Raw genomic sequence first — 18,480 nt, 5'->3', positions numbered from 1 at the left:
TTCTATGCTGTGGGTTCACCGTGGTTTAGTTAACTTTTTACTTGTTGATTGACATTTTAAGGTTGTTTCTAACGTTTCCATATTTTGAACATCGCTGTGGTGTGCCCCCTTGTACATTTATGTCCCTTGCACACCGTGTGAACATTTCTATAGGACAGATTCTTGGGCATGGAATTGTTAGGTTCTGTGACATGTTCTGAGCTATACCCTCACTGAGCGTTTTCTTTTCTCCAATCCTAATACAACCTCACGTAGTGGTAATCTTGCCAACGATGGGTGAAAGAATGGTGTAATGTTTTATTTCACATTTTTTTACTTTACTTGTAAAGTTCAGTATCTCTTCATGTGTTTATGGGCCACCTGTATTTCATATTCTGTGAGTTTCAACCAAGGTTAAGAGTTTATTTATTTTTAGTCCCTGAAGATCTGGTTGACTGGGGTTGGCTCCTATGGATTGAGTTGTAAACCTGACAGGGTTTCTACAGTGGAGTCAGCAGTATGACCCAGAATGTTCCCCTGTGGGTGAGAGGGTGCTGCTTCATGTGCCACCGGACTTGGTTACAGACCTTCCCTGGAGCTTCACCCTGACTTACCTTCTGTTCTCTCTTAGAATGGCCCAGAGTTGCTGCCTCGTGTGGCCATGCTGCGCCTTCTGACTTGGGTGATCGGCACAGGCTCTCCCCAACTGCAGGTGATCTGGTTCCCAGTTGGCTTTTGCTGTGACTCAGTTCATGACCCCAACCTCAGGTTCTAGTTCTTCTCTTAGCCCTCAGTTCTGGCCTTGGGCAGAGGGGCTGCTTTTGAGAGCCAGCCTGACAGTTCTCAGCTGGTTAGGGGTTTTGCTTGGGTCCTGCCACTGGCCTTGGCCTGGCGCTGGGGTCTGAGCCCTAGTACGGCCGTGGGGTGGGCGTTCTTAGTTCAGATTCCTCCCTGGGCCCCTCAGCCCATCACCTGGCTCCCCTGCCTGGCCCCATAGTAGGAAAAAAAATTTGTGGAACTGAGCCCAGCGGATGGATGTCTTCCTCAGGTTCTGGCTTCAGACGCCCTGACTACCCTGTGTGCCAGCAGCAGTGGCGAGGATGGCTGTGCCTTTGCAGAGCAGGAGGAGGTGGACGTGCTACTCTGCGCCTTGCTGTCCCCCTGTGCTAGTGTGCGGGACACTGCGCTCCGGGTGCGTGCCCACTCCCTCTTGGGGCTACCTTGGCGTCCTTTGTCCCTCAGCGTCCCTGTTCGAGCTGCCCTGATGGGAGATGCCGCACATATGTACCAGCGTGTCCTGGAGGCAAAGAGAAGAGGTCACAGAGTGTGGTTTGGGGTCATTCTAGGAATTGGAACAGCTAAGCAGTTGTCTTGTCATGTATCACTGCCTATTTTTTTCTTCAACTCGGAAGACTTCACCTAATTTCTAAAACGGAATGTGGATCTTAGTACTTTTATAGACAGATATAACTCACAGGATTGGTTCATTTCTTCAACCTACTACCTTATACTTGCTTTCTCTTGGTGCTTTGGGACCCAAAACTAAAGGATCCCCTTGGAGTATGAGACATTGATTCCCAGATGCCAGACTGCAGGCTCCTGCTATTACTCTGTGACAGAGTTTTCACTGGTCCTTGGTAAAAATTTGAAAAACAATGGCAATGTGGCAGATAGTTCTTAAAACAAAGGGAATGTCCTTTTTCTGAGGTTTTGTCTGACTTGCGTGTTTAGAGTTAAATTTTATGTTAGAAAAGATTCTACCGCTATATGCCATCATTTCATGAAAGAAAAGCTCTTTGAAGAGCAGCTAATGAGCTGAACTGACTCATGGCACTCCCTAACCTGTGCTGTCCGGTGGAATGTTCTGCAGGGCTGGAAATATACATCTGTGCTGTCCAGTGTGGTAGCCACCAGCCAGCGTATGGCTGTTGAGCACTTGAAATGTGGCTGGTGCAGCTGAAAAAGTTAGAGTTCGTTTTAAATGATTTCACTGTGGAGACCCACGTGTGGCTAGTGGCTACGTCTTGGACGGTTCAGCCCTAGCGGGAGGCAGGGTGGTGCGGGGCAGGTCAGAGGCTCTTCCCAAAGGTCATGCCTCACACGGTGTGGTCCCACCCCCTCTCAGGGGCTGTTGGAACTCCACATGGTATTGCCAGCGCCTGATACTGATGAGAAGAATGGCCTGAACCTTCTGCGGAGGCTCTGGGTGGTCAAGTTTGACAAGGAGGAGGAGATCCGGAAGCTGGCAGAGAGGTGAGAGCCGTCGGAAGGCTGGTTTTCCTGCTCTGTCCTCTTTCCCCTCATGAAATAACTGGACCCAGCATGCTCAGCCTACAGAGGGAAAAAGGGGTGGTCGGGTTTGGCAGGGCCCGTGCTGCAGATCCTTGTCTGACCAGCTCCGCCTTTGGTCTGCTACAGGCTCTGGTCAACCATGGGCCTAGATCTGCAGCCAGACCTCTGCTCCTTGCTCATCGACGACGTCATCTATCACGAGGCAGCTGTGAGACAGGCCGGGGCCGAAGCCCTCTCCCAAGCAGTGGCGCGTTACCAGCGGCAGGCGGCGGAGGTTATGGGCAGGCTTATGGAGATTTACCAGGAGAAGCTCTATGTGAGTCGTCTGTGCACCGCGATGCAGTCTGGGTGTGTAAGGGTGGGTTGGACCATTTTCAACCTCCCACCTGCTCCAAACAGGAGCCATACTGTGGCTCAGGGTGGCTTGTGCCTAATCTCCCGTCTCACCTGGGTCATTGGCTTTATTGGAGAGAGCACTGCAGTGCATTGATCAACCTGTCTGTTGCAGCGGCCGCCCCCAGTTCTGGATGCTTTGGGACGAGTTATCTCAGAATCTCCTCCAGATCAGTGGGAAGCCAGGTATAACAGTTGCTTCAGCCTTGTACCACTCAGTGCTTTCTGAGGTGTGGCAGGTTGGCTGGGCTGGGTGCTGTGAAGAGGCAGCATGGGATAATGGATCAGTGGAGGGAAACAGCAAGACTTCCCTCTGAGTCAGAGACCTGAGTTCAAGTTCTGGCTCTTCCTGGCTAGCTAGATGACATGTTTCTCCTTTCCTCCGAGGGACTCTGTTTCTGTAGAGGTCCCTGGGCCTCTCCTTACTGCTGTAGCTGAAAGAATAATAGTACTTAGCCTTTGTAGAATATGTCCACTTCTGAATGCCTTTGCATCTGGTACCTTCACCTCCCTTTCCTCCTCCCCTGGAGGGAGACGGGTAGGCGATGCACTCACACATGGGGAAACAGAGGCAGAGCTGGTCCCCTCCCCAAGGTCACCCTGTAGGAGGTAAACTCTGGACAGATAGGAGGTCTCTGTTTTACAAGTGGGCCGTTGCCAAACCAGTGGGCACGGCAGTGGGTAAGCACAGGGCATTTGGCTCTGTGTTGTGCTCTGCCCCTGAAGCAGTGTTTGCTGTTGGCAGGCTCACTCTCCTAGTGACATACTGGGATAGGTGCCACCAGCAGGGGAGGAGGCCTCTGGCTTGCCCTTGCCCCCCTGACATGCTCCCCCTTCTTTGCTAGGTGTGGCTTGGCTTTGGCCCTGAACAAGCTCTCCCAGTGTTTGGACAGTTCTCAGGTGAAGCCACTCTTTCAATTTTTTGTCCCTGATGCCCTCAACGACCGAAACCCAGATGTCCGGAAGTGCATGTTAGATGCAGCCCTTGAGACGCTCAACACGCATGGGAAGGTAAAAGATTTCAGCTAGCTGAGGAGGTGGGGAGAAGGCTGGGCCAAGGTGGGCTGAGCAGTGGTGCCACAGGGATGCTGAGTGCTCGAAATCCTGGCAGGGCACTAGCCCCCGTGGAATATTCCATTTGTATTTCTTTTGAGTCATAAAGACCCCCCCCAAAAGGGTGTTAAATTCTTGTAAGTCTGCTGCAGTCCTGCCAGAAAACTGCTGGCAGGCTTGTTAGGATGTCTGTCCCAGAGCCAGACTTGGGCTTGGTCCTGGGGCAGAGACCGTCATCCCCAGGCACAGCCTATGGGCTGATGTGAGGCTCCAGGAGCTCTTGGCTTTCCAGGAGAACGTCAACTCGCTGCTGCCGGTGTTTGAGGAGTTCCTGAAGAATGCACCCAATGATGCCAGCTATGACGCTGTGCGGCAGAGCGTGGTGGTCCTGATGGGCTCTCTAGCCAAGCACCTGGAAAAGAGTGACCCCAAAGTGAAGCCTATTGTCGCCAAGCTCATCGCCGCTCTCTCCACCCCCTCCCAACAGGTACCTGCCCCCTGGCCTGGGGCCCCAACTGTGGGTGGGCAGTGGGACGCTGGGACAGAGTCGGGTATCAGGGTACAGAAGGCCCAGTTCTCTGCGAGGAGTCATCTCGTCTCGGGACAGCCTGGTTTATAGTCAGGAATACTCACCTCTGGAGGGGGAGTTAGTTTGTTACTTTGTTCTAGTAGACCTCTTAGATGTTTTCATTTTTTTCTACTCATTTTCTAAGAGTCATTTTTTGCATTTAGAGTAAACCTGTCCCTGGGGATACAGAGGTTTTAAAAAAAAAAAAAAAGAATCGTTCTTGATGTGTTAGCCTTTTCCTGATCCTCTCCCTGTGTTAGTTATATGTTTTGGGGGCCTTGTGATGCAGCCTCCAAGCCACAGTGCAAAGGATTTTTTTTTTCTCTTATTTAAAAAACACATTTACATGTATTTTCTGTTATTTGCATTTCGGACAACCCAGAGTGTCCTCCTCAAAGGCACGTTGAAAACCACAGGTTTACTGAATTGTGGTCAAATAGTCTGTCAGAGTACCTGGCCTCCCAAGCTTCCTGCCCAGGCCCCTGGCTGCAGACTGCCTCCCTGCCCTGGTCGGGCTTCATGAGCTATGGCTGGAAGACGATTGACAGCATCTTTTGGGACTGCTTGATTTGGACCTGGCCCTGTAAGGCCCAGCCCCATTTCCCTGACTGACAAATTTGAAAACTGAGAGACTTGGGCTGTTTTTAAGGAGGCACAGTAGCATGCTTCTCTCTGGATCTTTCTCTGTGAGTGAGGTTTTACCCCACCTGCCCAGGCCTAGGTTCTCTCTTCAGACCAGAAATAGCACCGTAATGGCTGATGCTCTCCTGGCTAACAGATGTAGCATGCACCCTGACGGAATGCGGGTCAGGCATGAGCTTGTGCCACCACCTGCCTTTCCGATGCTCTGTGTGGTCTGACAGGCGGTGGCTGAGATGGGGCTGGGGGATGTCTAGGGGTGAGGTGCTGCGGAAGACTGCATCGGCTGCCAGGGCCTGGCTGTGGTTGAGCTGCAGCACTGACGTGGCGGGCCCCTCCCCCAGGTCCAGGAATCCGTGGCCAGCTGCTTGCCGCCCCTCGTCCCCGCCATCAAGGAGGACGCTGGAGGGATGATCCAGAGGCTGATGCAGCAGCTGCTGGAGTCAGACAAGTACGCTGAGCGCAAAGGGGCTGCTTACGGGCTGGCGGGCCTGGTAAAGGGCCTGGGCATCCTGTCGCTGAAGCAGCAGGAGATGATGGCTGCGCTGACTGATGCCATCCAGGACAAGAAGAACTTCCGCCGCCGAGAGGGTGAGTGTCTCCAAGCTCGGTGCCGCCCAGCGTGGGAGGTCATTCCCCATGGCTGCCAGAGGAGGGAATCTGGCTTTTCCTCCCCTGCTGAAGGCTGGCGTTTGTGTGTGTGCTGCAGGGGGGGCAGCTGTCTGTGAGCCATTCCATCCCATCCTTGCTGATGCGGCCCGGACTTCCCTTTTTTCTAACTCAGCAACACCCTCAGCTGAGAGAGGCTTGCCATTCTAGCTGTTAGTGCTCACCTCCTTTCTGCTCAGGGGAGGCAGAGGGGCTGCTCCCTCACGGGGCAGCCACTTTAGTCCCACAGCTGCCCTGAGTGTTTCCAGAGGGTGAGGAGGTGGTGGGGAGCTTGTCCTGTGGCTGCCTTGAGAGGACATCCTGTTCCCAGCCGTCCTGCCTTCTTCCCCAGGAGCGCTCTTTGCCTTCGAGATGCTCTGCACCATGCTGGGGAAGCTCTTCGAGCCGTACGTGGTTCATGTGCTGCCCCATCTGCTGCTGTGCTTCGGGGATGGGAACCAGTACGTGCGTGAGGTAAGTCCTGAGGCTGCACTTGGGAATGGCTGGCAGTGGTTCGAGGCCCCTGCTGCTGGCAAGCCCTCTGCCCGCATCTTGGACACTGGTTACTGGTACGGACTCCTCTGGTTCCCAGTGAAGTACTGAAGCCCTGTTAGGTGAGAAACCATGTTTCTCCTGCTCAGCTGTCTCTGCGGGCCTGGGCACAGGGTCTGACGCAGTAGACCCCCCAGTGAGCGTTGGTCACCAGGAGAACCCTGGGTCCAGCATCAGGCCTTGACCCTTGCGTAGCCGAGGAGGCCCCTGAACATCTTTTCTCCTCCCTTGAGGCTGCAGATGACTGTGCCAAGGCTGTGATGAGCAACCTGAGTGCTCATGGGGTGAAGCTGGTGCTCCCCTCCTTATTGGCTGCCCTGGAGGAGGAATCCTGGAGGACCAAAGCCGGTAAGGCCGCTCCCTCCCTCCCTCAACTTCCTGTTCTGAAAACTGCCCTTACAGGGGTCCAGAGCCACAGCTCTTGTGCTGTGTGTGCTCCCCAGCCCAGGGATGAGGCCAAGACTGGTTAGGCAGCTCATTCCTTATTAGTTTGTTGCTTTCTTGCAAAGAACAGGCCTCTCACAGGAGCCACAGACCTAAGTCAGGAAATCGCAGAGCTTTAAGGCTTGTCTGTGGCTGGGTCTGTGATTTTAAAGCCTTTCCCCCCCACCATTAAACTGCCTTTTTTTTTTTTTAAAGAATCAAATTTTATTTTTGGTGGTGTTGGGTCTTTGTTGCTGCATGTGGGCTTTCTCTAGTTGTGGCAAGCGGGGGCTATTCTTCATTGCAGTGCGTGGGCTTCTCACGCGGTGGCTTCTCTTGTTGTGGAGCACGGGCTCTAGGTGCGTGGGCTTCAGTAGTTGTGGCATGCGGGCTCAGTAGTTGTGGCTCGCGGGCTCTAGAGCTCAGGCTCAGTAGTCATGGCACACGGGGCGGGCTTAGTTGCTCCGCGGCATGTGGGACCTTCCCGGATCAGAGGTTGAACCCGTGTCCCCTGCTTTGGCAGGCAGATTCTTTTTTTTTTTTTGGCAGGCAGATTCTTAACCACTGCGCCACCAGGGAAGTCCCGAAACCCCTTTTTAAAAAATGTAATCTTATTTGGAATCCTAATTTGTAAAACAGAGTTGCTCAGGTTTGGGGAGGGTCAGCATCGGGGCTTCCTCCTCAGTCCTTCAGGCTTCCCCCTACATCTTGAAAAATCACAATCTTAATCAGTCTCCTCATTTGTGGATGAGGAGACTGAGGCCAGAGAAATTCAGTGAATTGACCTTGGATCACTGTCAGCTCTAAGCCAGGTCTGGCCACTCTCCCCAATACTGCCCAGCCTCTCGCCCAGGCTCAGCAGGCCTCAGGAGCATTTTGCTCGCTTGACTGGAGCCCGGCCCTGTGCCCTCTTCCCGGGACTGCTGGAGCAGTCTGCAGAGGAGCAGGCCGCGTGTCCCTTGCCCGGGCAGCCAGCCCAGGCGACTTGCCAACCTGTGCTCAGGGATTTCATGCTGGGCGTGTGTCTGCCATCTGCAGGGTCGGTGGAATTGCTTGGGGCGATGGCGTACTGTGCTCCTAAGCAGCTGTCGTCCTGCCTACCCAACATCGTGCCCAAGCTCACAGAGGTGCTCACCGACTCCCACGTCAAAGTGCAGAAGGCCGGACAGCAGGCGCTCAGGCAAATTGGCTCCGTCATCAGGAACCCGGAGATCCTGGGTACGCCTCTCCCATGAGGGCACTGGCCCCGGTTCCTCCTCCTATCCCTGGACACTGCAGGGACATGCACCCATTCAGCTTAGGCCCTCTGAGGACAGATATGTTCACATTGAGGTAACCTCTAAATTTGGGGGAACCCTTTTCCTACGATAATAAGTGGAAAGTAGTTTGGAAGTGGTCTGTTTTCCTGTTGGTCTGGAGCAGTCATTGACTGCTCAGGTAGGGAAACTGAGTTGTTGGCCCAGAAATAGCTTGACTCTAAGGGAGCCTTGAGGTCAACAGATAAATGACAAGCTCTGGACCACGTCTGCATCATCCAAAGTGTTAGGTTTTGGGGAACTTTTCTATTCTCTGTCATTCCAGGAGGCCTGTGATAGAGGGAAGGTTAGGGAGCTTACTTTTTAGTGTGGTTATTTCTTGAGTAATTAGGGAAAGATTGATTTCTAGAAACAAACCCCAGCCAGCTACCTTGACCAGTACTGTACTTGTTAATTTTTAAGCTTCAGCATAGAACATCGGTACCCATTCAGTGCCTTTCAGCCTGAGTATTTCCAGACTTGTTTTCATTCAGAAAATGATGGGTTTTTGTTTTTGTTTTTTAAGGGATGAATAGGTAGATGTGGATTTTGTTGTTGTTTACAATGTCCAACACCCCTGGGGATTTCTAAGGCCCAGAATAGTCTCATCTCTATCAAATGAATGCCTTCATTTTCAGAATCCAGCCTGGGGCCTTTTTTTTTTTTTTAATTGACTAGTTTGTATAATGTAAAATTCACTTCTCAAAAATGTACAACTTAGTGGTTTTTAGCATATTCACAAAATTATGTAAGTATCACCGCTGTTTAGTTCCGGGGCATTTTCATCATCTCAGAAAGGAACCCCACACCCACCCATTAGCATTCACTCCTCATTTCCCCTCCTGCCTCTAGCCCCTGACAACCACTAATCTATTTTCTGTCTCTGAGTTTGCCTATTCTGGACACTTCACATAAATGGCATCATACAGTGTGTGGCCTTTTATGTCTAGCTTCTTGCATTTAGCATTATGTTTTCAAGGTTCATCCACACTGTAGCATGTATCAGTACTTCTTTCCTTTTATGGCCCAATAATGTATCCCATGAATGAGTATACCACATTTTGTTTATCCATTCATCAATTGGTAGATGTTTGGGTCGTTTCCACTTTTTGGCTATTAATCTTGCTATGAACGTCTGTATCCAGGTTTTTTTTTTTTCCCTGTAGGCATGATTTCAGTTCTCTTGGTTAGATACCTAGGAATGGAATCGCTGGGTCATGTGGTAACTGTTTACCTTTTTGAGGAAGTGCTAGACTGTTACCCCACGCGGCTGTACCATTTGACATTCCCGGCAGCAGTGTATGCGAGTTCCAGTTGCCACCTCTGTTATTGTCTGTCTTTTTGGTTACAGCCATCCTAGTGGGTGTGAAGTGGCATCTCATTGTGGTTTTGATTTGCATTTCCCTAATGACTAATGATGTGGAACATGTTTTCATGTGCTTATTTTTCATTTGCATATCTTCTTTGGAAAACTGTTCAAATCCTTTGCCCATTTTTTAACTGGGTTATTAGGTTTTTTTTTGTTGTTTTTCTGTTGTTTTTTTTTTTTGGTCTGCGTGCTTGGCTTGCGTGATCTTAGTCGCCTGACCAGGGATTGAACATGGGTCCTGGCAGTGAAAGCACCGAGTCCTAACCACTGGACCGCCAGGGAATTCCCTTAAAAGTCTTGACCAGCATGTGTCTTTGTAGTTGTTGAATTCCCTGGGTTTGTGGAAAAGATAAGCTAGGTATTCCTCTTGGAATTCCTTCTGCTGGGCTGATGGTGCTGAACTTTTGAGAGCTTGTTGTACCTGGGCTTAGCTGCTCTGAGTATTGTGTGCTTCACTCCCACCACTGGTTCAGGGGCCTTTGGTGTCTCCAAACAGTTTTTTCACAAAACCACTTTGGGTTGCTGCTTCCAGAATAAGATCCATGTTGTCCAAGTAGCTCTCCCACGGAGGCCCAGCACTGAGGCTGCAGCTCAGTGCCATTGAAGCTAGCCCACAGGTGCCCCACCAGACCACAACTGTGCAGTGCAAAGGGGTGATGGCTGCCGTCCCCACACCGCTTCCTCTTGGGGAGCAAGAATAGAATTGCTCTTTGCAGACAGGCTGGCTTCCTCAGTTGGCGATTCGCGGGGCTCTAGGGAGGGGTGACCTTGGACTCCCTTCTCTTTTGGCTCCCTCTAGTGCTGGGGATCCAGCAGATTTGCCATACCATAGACTTGTACAAAGCAGCCTCTCTCTTGTTTGGACATGCAGCCATTGCCCCAGTCCTGCTGGATGCCCTGACGGACCCCTCTCGGAAGACCCAGAAGTGCTTGCAGACCTTGCTGGATACCAAGTTTGTCCACTTCATTGATGCCCCGTCCCTGGCCCTCATCATGCCCATTGTCCAGAGAGCCTTCCAGGACCGTTCCACGGACACACGGAAGATGGCAGCCCAGATCATTGGCAACATGTACTCCCTGACAGACCAGAAGGTATCAGCCTATCTGGGGCTCGTACAGGACAGATCAATGGATGCTGGTTTAGGGCACAGAGTCCCTACTGACAGTAGACACAGGAGAGCTATGAGCATTTGACCCCTGATTTTATTTGCGGGGAGAAATGGACCATTTCGGGGTGGAGGGTAGAAATCTAGGCTCTCTGGGCATCTTCCAGAGCATAGCGATACAAGTCCTTACTAGCTCAGACCCCAGGTGAGGCCTGTCCCACTGGGCTCCTTTTATAGATTGACAGGGAGGAAAGGTCCAGCCTTGCCTTTGACGACCTTTCAGGAGTGTTGGGAAACCGGCTGCTGCTTTGACTGTTTGCGGTGTTTTCTTGTTGAAAGCATTTGCTTCTGTAAGCCTCTCAGAGGAAATTAGCCTAGTTTGGGAGATTGACTTTGTTTACTTGCTCCTAGGGGCTTGGATGTGTGATTTCACTACCACAGCTCTGCTTTGCATGCTGAGGCTATGGGCACAAGAGATAAAGTGGGAAAGTTAGTCAATCCTAGGAAATTTGGGATAGTTGGAAAACCAAAAAATTTTATCCATAGCCCTCCAAAAGCTAAAATAATTATTGTTAATGTTTTTAAATTACATGTAAAAAAATGATATTTCCAAACAGATGTATTTCCAAGTTATAGCAAGTTATTCATAAAACTGAGTTTTTAATAGTTATGTAATATTCCAACGAGTTTATATATCATAACTTATATAATTCTATTGTTGGTCATACAGTGTCCAGGGTTTTTTGCTATTTTAAATGATGCTGCAGTGAACATAAGGCATTTTCTATATTTAAAACTGTTTCTGAAAGCTGAATGCCGTATCAAGAGACATAAACCTTTTAAGGTGAAGAGAGTGAAAAGATGATAATGCAATTCTGAAAGGAGTGCCAAAAGAATTTCCTAGATTCCCGAGTCTGGGCAGCCCTTGGTCCCAGGAGGAGGAAGAGCATTGAACTGCATCTGGGGGCTCACTCAACCTCTTGAGGATGGGCCTGGGGTCCCTCGTAGGTTTCCCTGAGCAATCACACAGGCCTTCAAGGAACCGGTGGGAGTGATGGGGGTTCTTTGCCAGTGACAAGCACCCCTGTGAGCGCTCCTAGTCAGCAGAATGGTGTGGTCAGGGTCCACCGTGAAGCAGGGCTGGAGAAAGCCGGAATTGGGCCTCCCCTGAGCCACCTCTTCTGTTATTGCAGGACTTGGCTCCTTACCTGCCAAGCGTGACGCCTGGTCTGAAAGCTTCTCTTTTGGACCCTGTACCTGAGGTGAGTCTGGGAGGAGAGGGGGCAGGAGCTCGTTATTTTAGCCCAGTCCCAGAAAATTGATTCCTAAGAATTCCTTGTAAGCTGCATTTGCGTCTGTCTGGTAAAGGGAAGGAGACCCTAGGGCACTCCGCCTTGCTCCTGCATGGTCACCTGGTCTTGAGCCACATCTCCTCACCATCCCTGCGCTTGGTTACCTGACAGGTGCGGACGGTGTCTGCAAAGGCTCTTGGAGCCATGGTGAAGGGCATGGGGGAGTCATGCTTTGAGGACTTGCTGCCGTGGCTGATGGAGACACTGACCTATGAGCAGAGCTCTGTGGATCGCTCAGGCGCTGCGCAGGGTGAGGCAGGGCGGGCCCAGGGGCCAGACCGGCAGTGCCCTCTGGGGACCCTTAGATCTGATGGGCTCATTCTGTCCTTTTCTTGCAGGGTTGGCCGAGGTCATGGCTGGCTTGGGGGTTGAGAAGTTGGAGAAGCTGATGCCAGAAATTGTGGCTACAGCCAGCAAAGTGGACATTGCACCCCACGTCCGAGATGGCTATATCATGATGTTCAACTACCTGCCCATCACCTTCGGGGACAAGTTCACTCCTTATGTGGGACCCATCATCCCCTGTATCCTCAAAGTAGGCACCAGCGACAATGCTGAGGATAGAATTACTGAGGAGGGCAGGACACATGCGCTCTCCCAGAGAGCTAGGGCTCCCCGTCAATTGGGGCTGGGTGGCAGGAGTCCTCATCCTGCTCTTCAGGGAGTCCCGTTTCCTCTTAGGTTTGGGTGCCTAGGGGGAGGCAGTTCTGGCTGACCCACCCTCTGTGTGCACAGGCTCTTGCTGATGAGAACGAGTTTGTGCGTGATACTGCTCTGCGTGCGGGCCAGCGGGTCATCTCCATGTACGCCGAGACGGCCATAGCCCTGCTGCTGCCCCAGCTGGAACAAGGCCTCTTTGACGACCTCTGGAGAATAAGGTGAGAACTCAGGCGGAAAGAGCCAGTGGCCATAGTTCTGTGTTTGGGGAACTGAGAAATGAAAAGCAAAATGTTGCAAAAAACTCTCAATTTTTCCAGACCCTCTCTTTTAACCATTTTGTAACTCTAGTATCCCATAGCAGTGTCTTCAATTCTAATTCTCTTCTAAAAAGTTTTCTCTATTCAGTCCTTCAGTTTGTGTCAAAATTTTAAATGTGAATGCTTTTTAATCTGAAAATTCTACTTCTAGGATTTTTTGCAAGGATATATTTAGTCAAGTGCTTAAAGATGTATTGAGAAGGATGTTTGTTGCGGTATTGTTTATCACTTGAAAAACTGAAGGTAGGTTTACAAAAGTCATCGCATATCCACACCATGAACTTTGATTTGGCCATTACAAAGAATGGCATAAGGACTATGTCAGCTGACACAGAAAGCTCCTCGACCTGTTGTTGATGGAAAGGTGCAGGCCGTGGCCTGGTGTATGTGGTGCAGGCCCACTTCACACATGGTATGTGTGGGAGTGTGATGTGTACAAGGGTGTCACTGGAGTGTCAGAGTGGTTGCCTGGGTGCTGGGAGTCTGGGTAATTGTTTACACTCTCTTTATATTTTTTTTGTATTGTTTGAATTTTCAGTTTCAATATGATATTTCTGTAATCATTAAAAACAATAAATCTGGGCTTCCCTGGTGGCGCAGTGGTTGAGAGTCCGCCTGCCAATGCAGGGGACATGGGTTCGTGCCCCGGTCTGGGAAGATCCCACATGCTGCGGGGTGGCTGGGCCCGTGAGCCATGGCTGCCGAGCCTGCGCGTCCGGAGCCTGTGCTCCGCAACGGGAGAGGCCACAGCAGTGAGAGGCCCGCATACCGCCAAAAAAACAACAACAATAAATCTGATTTAATTTGAAGAGAAACAAAAGTTTATCCTTCTAGGCCTCTCCTTATGTCTGTAGTTCTGATGATCCACATTCCTGGTTTCTTGTTAATACTTCCCTCTGTGCTCTCTTCTCTCTTTTTAATAACTTTATTATAGAAATTTTTATATCTGCTTTTAAAAAATGTCTGTCCTTTTTTATTATTAAAGTAATGTTCATTAGTAGATAACTTGGAAGGAACATATGTGGGAGACTATAAAGAAATGAGTATCATCTGTGACCTCTCCTGTTCTAAGAGAACCGCCATGAGTGTTTGGGTACATTTCCTTCTGTTCTCTTTTCTGTGCAGTGGCTTGGTTGTGCACTGAGACATCCTCCTGTGACTCTGTGACTCTGTTCTTGGCCTCCTCAGGTTCAGCTCTGTTCAGCTCCTTGGGGATCTCCTGTTCCACATCTCAGGAGTCACAGGGAAGATGACCACAGAAACTGCCTCTGAAGATGATAACTTCGGAACTGCCCAGTCCAACAAGGTGTGTACCTTATTTTGATTTTCCTCCCTCTGCTAATGGTAGGGAGACTCCCTGGCACTCACACTGTGGAGGCTTCACCACCTCGTGTTCTCTGCTTCTTTCCACTGTTGCAGGCAATCATCACTGCCCTGGGGGTAGATCGGCGGAACCGGGTGTTAGCAGGCCTGTACATGGGCCGCTCTGACACCCAGCTGGTTGTGCGGCAAGCATCCCTGCACGTCTGGAAGATTGTGGTCTCCAATACCCCCCGCACCTTGCGTGAGATCCTGCCCACCCTCTTTGGGCTCCTGTTGGGTTTCCTGGCCAGCACGTGTGCAGATAAGAGAACAGTAAGTTTCGCAGGCCTTGCTTCTGACCAAGCAGCCCCTGATGCCTCTGATGCCTGCAGAGGATGGGAGAGTCCCTAGGGTCCCCTGTCTAACACGGGAGCATTTATTTATTTACTTAGTTATTCAACAAATATTTATCATCTACTATGTGCTAAGCAGGGGCCCAAGACCTGGGGAGATAGTGGAGAAGAAAGGCAGCCTCGTGGAGCTACAGTCTGGTAGAGGAGATGAATGTTAATCAGATAATCACAAAAGCAGATGGAAAATGCAACTATGGCAAGTGCTATGTGGCACTGCTAATGCTTATAACAGGTCAACCAGCTGGGGGTCAGGGAAGCCTTCTCAGAAGAAGTGATGCTTGAAGATGAACAATGAGTGAGCATTAATGGGTGGGGAGGTGATGAAAGACTGTTCCAGACCAAGGGACTAGTGCTTGAGATACCAGGATGGGATGTGCACAAGCCATGAGGTGGGCGGGAATGCGGCCAACAGTAGGGGCTGAACGAAGGCCGGTGCAGCTGGAGGAGAGGCCCACCAGGGCTGATGATTGCTTCTGCCAGTCCTCTTTGGCCCACTCCCAACCCCCATCCCTGGCAAGCAGATGTGTATTTGGCTCTGAAGAAGGGTTTGCATGAGGCCTCAGAGGAGATGGGTTTTTTTCCTTAAAGTGTTTATCCCAAATTCAGGGTCCCCTTTCCTGGGCAAGAGCATGAGGGTTAAGTGACTTCTAGGCCCCAGTTTTTGATCCAGGGAAATCAGCCCTTGACTGGGCAGCACATGATGAGTTTCTTGGTCATATATAAGGTGCCAGCTTTTGCTTTAGGTTGTGTAGGTGTGTGTGACACAGAGAGATCATTTTATTTTGTCATGTTTTGCAAGCACCATGGGGGCTCTTCAGGGGTAAGAGCGTTTGGGAAAGTTAAGTCTGGCTCGGATAAAGTCTGGGAGGTTCCAGGGCCCTCATTCTGGAGCTGTGCATGGGGTGCCCTGGGGTTTGCAGGGAGTCGATGTCCTGACTTGAGCTCTGCCGACAGATTGCAGCCAGGACACTGGGAGATCTTGTCCGGAAGTTAGGGGAGAAAATCCTACCTGAGATCATCCCTATCCTTGAGGAAGGCCTGAGGTCTCGGAAGAGTGACGAGAGGCAGGGAGTGTGCATTGGGCTGAGCGAGATCATGAAGTCCACCAGCCGGGACGCCGTGAGTATCTCCACAGGGCCCTGCGGGTCCTGCACCTGACTTAGAGGGCCATGGAGGTTACAGGACAAACTGCACCACTAGCGACACTTCACCCTCAGGGACATGCGAACCTCGCTCCAGAGGGCATTGCTGGCAGCGGGGTGCCGGCAGGGCCTCAGTGCATTGGAATTTCCCTCTCAGCTTTCCCATCAGTTTTACAGGCTATAAGACCTAAGCAATTTAGAGGCCTGGAGTAGCTTTTGGAGATTGGAGATAGTCTTTCCCTCACCACTTCTGAGGTTGCTCCAGAGTAATCCTTTTGTGTCACTACATCAGTTCAGTTAACACGTGTGGTGCACTTAGCGGAGAAAGGAGGTGTGCGTGTGTGAGTGGTGGAGGGGGGCGGACAGCAGGAGGGTGTGCTCGTTCTCAGAGGGAGCAGAGTAGATGAGAGTGAGTACCCAGTGGGTGGAAACGCATTGTCTCCAGCAATGAGACTGTTTCCATAGCAGCTACATTCAAGAGGGTTGGAGTCCTTTTCACTGACCCTACTTTTCTACGGTAATTGATCCTCCAAACATTGATCCTCCCCAACATGGGGAGTAGGTTGAGAGTAGGCATAGAGCTCTCGATTGGGATGAAAGCACCAAAGCAATGAATGGGTGGCGGGTCAGAAATTCGAGCACGTAGCCAATTGCTCAGCCTGAAAAGCCTCGTCTGATTTACAGGATTCTTCTCCTCCTGTGTGTATCAGTATACGTATTACATTTTGGGTTTTATATTTGCATTTTTCAAAGAATAAAGGTAAATTCTGTCACCAAAAGAGCTGTGATTCATTAAATAGTAAGTGCCCCAAAGGCTGAGGCCTTGCTGGTGGCCATATTCATATTCAGTCCTTAGATTCATAGGGGGCGTTGCTTTGGTGGAATTGGTTGCAGAGGCAACAGAGCTGTCATTGGCCCTGTTGCAGGCGCAAAGACTTCATAAGGAAGCAAGGTTTTTTCAATTTCAATTTTTATTTTATTTTTATTTATTTATTTATTTATGGTTGTGCAGGGTCTTTGTTGCTGCGCCTGGGCTTTCTCTAGTTGCGTCGAGCGGGGGCTACTCTTCGTTGCGGTGCGCAGGCTTCTCACTGCAGTGATAAGCTTCTCTTGTTGTGGAGCACAGGTTCTAGGCATGCGGGCTTCAGTAGTTGTGGCTCGCGGGCTCTAGAGCACAGGCTCAGTAGTTGTGGCACGTGGGCTTAGCTGCTCTGCGGCATGTGGGATCTTCCTGGACCAGGGCTCAAACCCGTGTCCCCTGCATTGGCAGGTGGATTCTTAACCACTGTGCCACCAGGGAAGTCCCTGGGAGCAAGTATTTGAGTTGAGACTTGAAGAAGGACTTGGAGTTTCCTATGAAGATGAGCAAAAGATTCTGGGGAGTGGAGGCCACATCACTAGGGTCCTTGACATGAGAAGGAGTCTGAAGTTCCTGTAGGAGACCAGAGTATTTGGAGAACTTGCCGGAAAAAATCAGGCTATTAATTATTAAGTCTGGTGAAGGCTCCTTGGGAGTAGATTACACAGCCTCTCTGCTTTTTCATACTTGTGCATTTCCACAGAAACCATCTAAGTTAAAAAAAAAAAAGTCAAGCCCAGGGAGCAGCGGTGACCTGGCTGGGCCAGAGGTCCTCACCGCTCCCCTGCTGATTTCCTCTCCCTCTGCCACGTCGGGTTCAGTACACCTGTACCGTTGCAGGTGCTGTATTTCTCCGAGTCCCTTGTGCCCACGGCAAGGAAGGCCTTGTGTGACCCGCTGGAGGAGGTCAGAGAGGCGGCGGCCAAGACCTTTGAGCAGCTGCACTCCACCATCGGCCACCAGGCTCTGGAGGACATCCTCCCGTTTTTACTGAAGCAGCTGGTGAGTGGCTCTGCCCCACACCTACCAGTCGGGCTTTTACCATCTCTGTAGAGGCAACAGGCGGGGGGCTGATTCTGCCAAGGCAGCCGCAGTGTGGGCCCCAGAGGGAGTGGGTGCACAGGATGGGATTTGGCTCTGTGCTTCTCCTTTGACAGTCAGTCCATGTGGGTGCAGAGGGAGGAGGGGAGGAGACTGGAGAAGGACGTTGGCGCCGGCCGGTCCAAGATAGCGGAGGTGGAGACAAGAGCCGGCTCCTGAACATTGCCCCCATTGCCCCTCTGCAGGATGATGAGGAGGTGTCAGAATTTGCCTTGGATGGTCTGAAGCAAGTGATGGCCATCAAGAGCCGTGTGGTGTTGCCCTACCTCGTGCCCAAGGTAAGTCCCAACACGTGGCAACCCTCTGGCCCAGAAGCCACAGCCACATCACTGTTCCCCGGGCCTGCGTGAAGGCCAGCTCTGAACTCAGATGCTGGGAGAGGCTGGTGACTCTTGTAGTGGGATGGGATCTCCCAGAGCTTAGCACCGCGGCCAGCACAGGGCAGCACCCACTGAGTTGCTGTTAATCATTCCGCAGCTGACGACCCCACCTGTCAATACCCGGGTGCTGGCTTTCCTTTCGTCTGTGGCAGGTGACGCCCTGACCCGTCATCTTGGCGTGATCCTCCCGGCGGTCATGTTGGCCCTGAAGGAGAAGCTGGGGACTCCAGCTGAGCAGCTGGTGAGTGTCACAGTCACTCCTGCAGGCTCTTTAACCCTGCCCCATCCTGTCCTGTCCTGGAGGAGCTGTGCTCAGCCGAGGCATCCCCTGTGGTTTTAGGAGATGGCCAACTGTCAGGCTGTGATCCTCTCGGTAGAGGATGACACCGGGCACCGGATCATCATCGAGGATCTGTTGGAAGCCACCCGCAGCCCTGAAGTGGGCATGAGGCAGGCTGCTGCCATCATCCTCAACATCTATTGTTCCCGCTCAAAGGTGGACTACACTAGCCACCTGCGGAGCCTGGTCTCAGGCCTGATCCGCCTCTTCAACGACTCCAGCCCTGTGGTTCTGGAGGAGAGCTGGGATGCCCTGAATGCCATCACCAAGGTGAGGAGCTGTGGACCCCACAGCCAG

General features: G+C 51.3%; 1 protein-coding gene across 1 annotated transcript in view; it reads left to right on the top strand.

Annotated features, from left to right (window-relative positions):
- The window catches only part of GCN1 (GCN1 activator of EIF2AK4), a 56,458-nt gene that overhangs the window by 29,089 nt on the left and 8,889 nt on the right, over positions 1-18,480 (top strand). The window contains exons 27-49 of the mRNA XM_024741379.1: positions 611-691; positions 1,028-1,171; positions 2,105-2,232; positions 2,398-2,587; positions 2,780-2,850; positions 3,510-3,675; positions 4,010-4,204; positions 5,269-5,515; positions 5,925-6,046; positions 6,358-6,472; positions 7,586-7,765; positions 10,083-10,303; positions 11,511-11,579; positions 11,781-11,919; positions 12,008-12,204; positions 12,405-12,547; positions 13,835-13,952; positions 14,066-14,281; positions 15,316-15,480; positions 17,203-17,364; positions 17,649-17,741; positions 17,941-18,084; positions 18,184-18,453. Of these exons, the coding sequence (XP_024597147.1) occupies positions 611-691; positions 1,028-1,171; positions 2,105-2,232; positions 2,398-2,587; positions 2,780-2,850; positions 3,510-3,675; positions 4,010-4,204; positions 5,269-5,515; positions 5,925-6,046; positions 6,358-6,472; positions 7,586-7,765; positions 10,083-10,303; positions 11,511-11,579; positions 11,781-11,919; positions 12,008-12,204; positions 12,405-12,547; positions 13,835-13,952; positions 14,066-14,281; positions 15,316-15,480; positions 17,203-17,364; positions 17,649-17,741; positions 17,941-18,084; positions 18,184-18,453 (3,576 nt within the window). The remainder of the gene's footprint in view (positions 1-610; positions 692-1,027; positions 1,172-2,104; positions 2,233-2,397; positions 2,588-2,779; positions 2,851-3,509; positions 3,676-4,009; positions 4,205-5,268; positions 5,516-5,924; positions 6,047-6,357; positions 6,473-7,585; positions 7,766-10,082; positions 10,304-11,510; positions 11,580-11,780; positions 11,920-12,007; positions 12,205-12,404; positions 12,548-13,834; positions 13,953-14,065; positions 14,282-15,315; positions 15,481-17,202; positions 17,365-17,648; positions 17,742-17,940; positions 18,085-18,183; positions 18,454-18,480) is intronic.

The sequence above is a fragment of the Neophocaena asiaeorientalis genome, unplaced genomic scaffold (genome assembly GCF_003031525.2).
Source record: "Neophocaena asiaeorientalis asiaeorientalis breed wild unplaced genomic scaffold, Neophocaena_asiaeorientalis_V1.1 scaffold648, whole genome shotgun sequence".
Lineage (NCBI taxonomy): Eukaryota > Metazoa > Chordata > Mammalia > Artiodactyla > Phocoenidae > Neophocaena > Neophocaena asiaeorientalis.
Note: the sequence above shows the minus strand (reverse complement) of the source record. Positions and strands in the feature narration are given on the sequence as shown.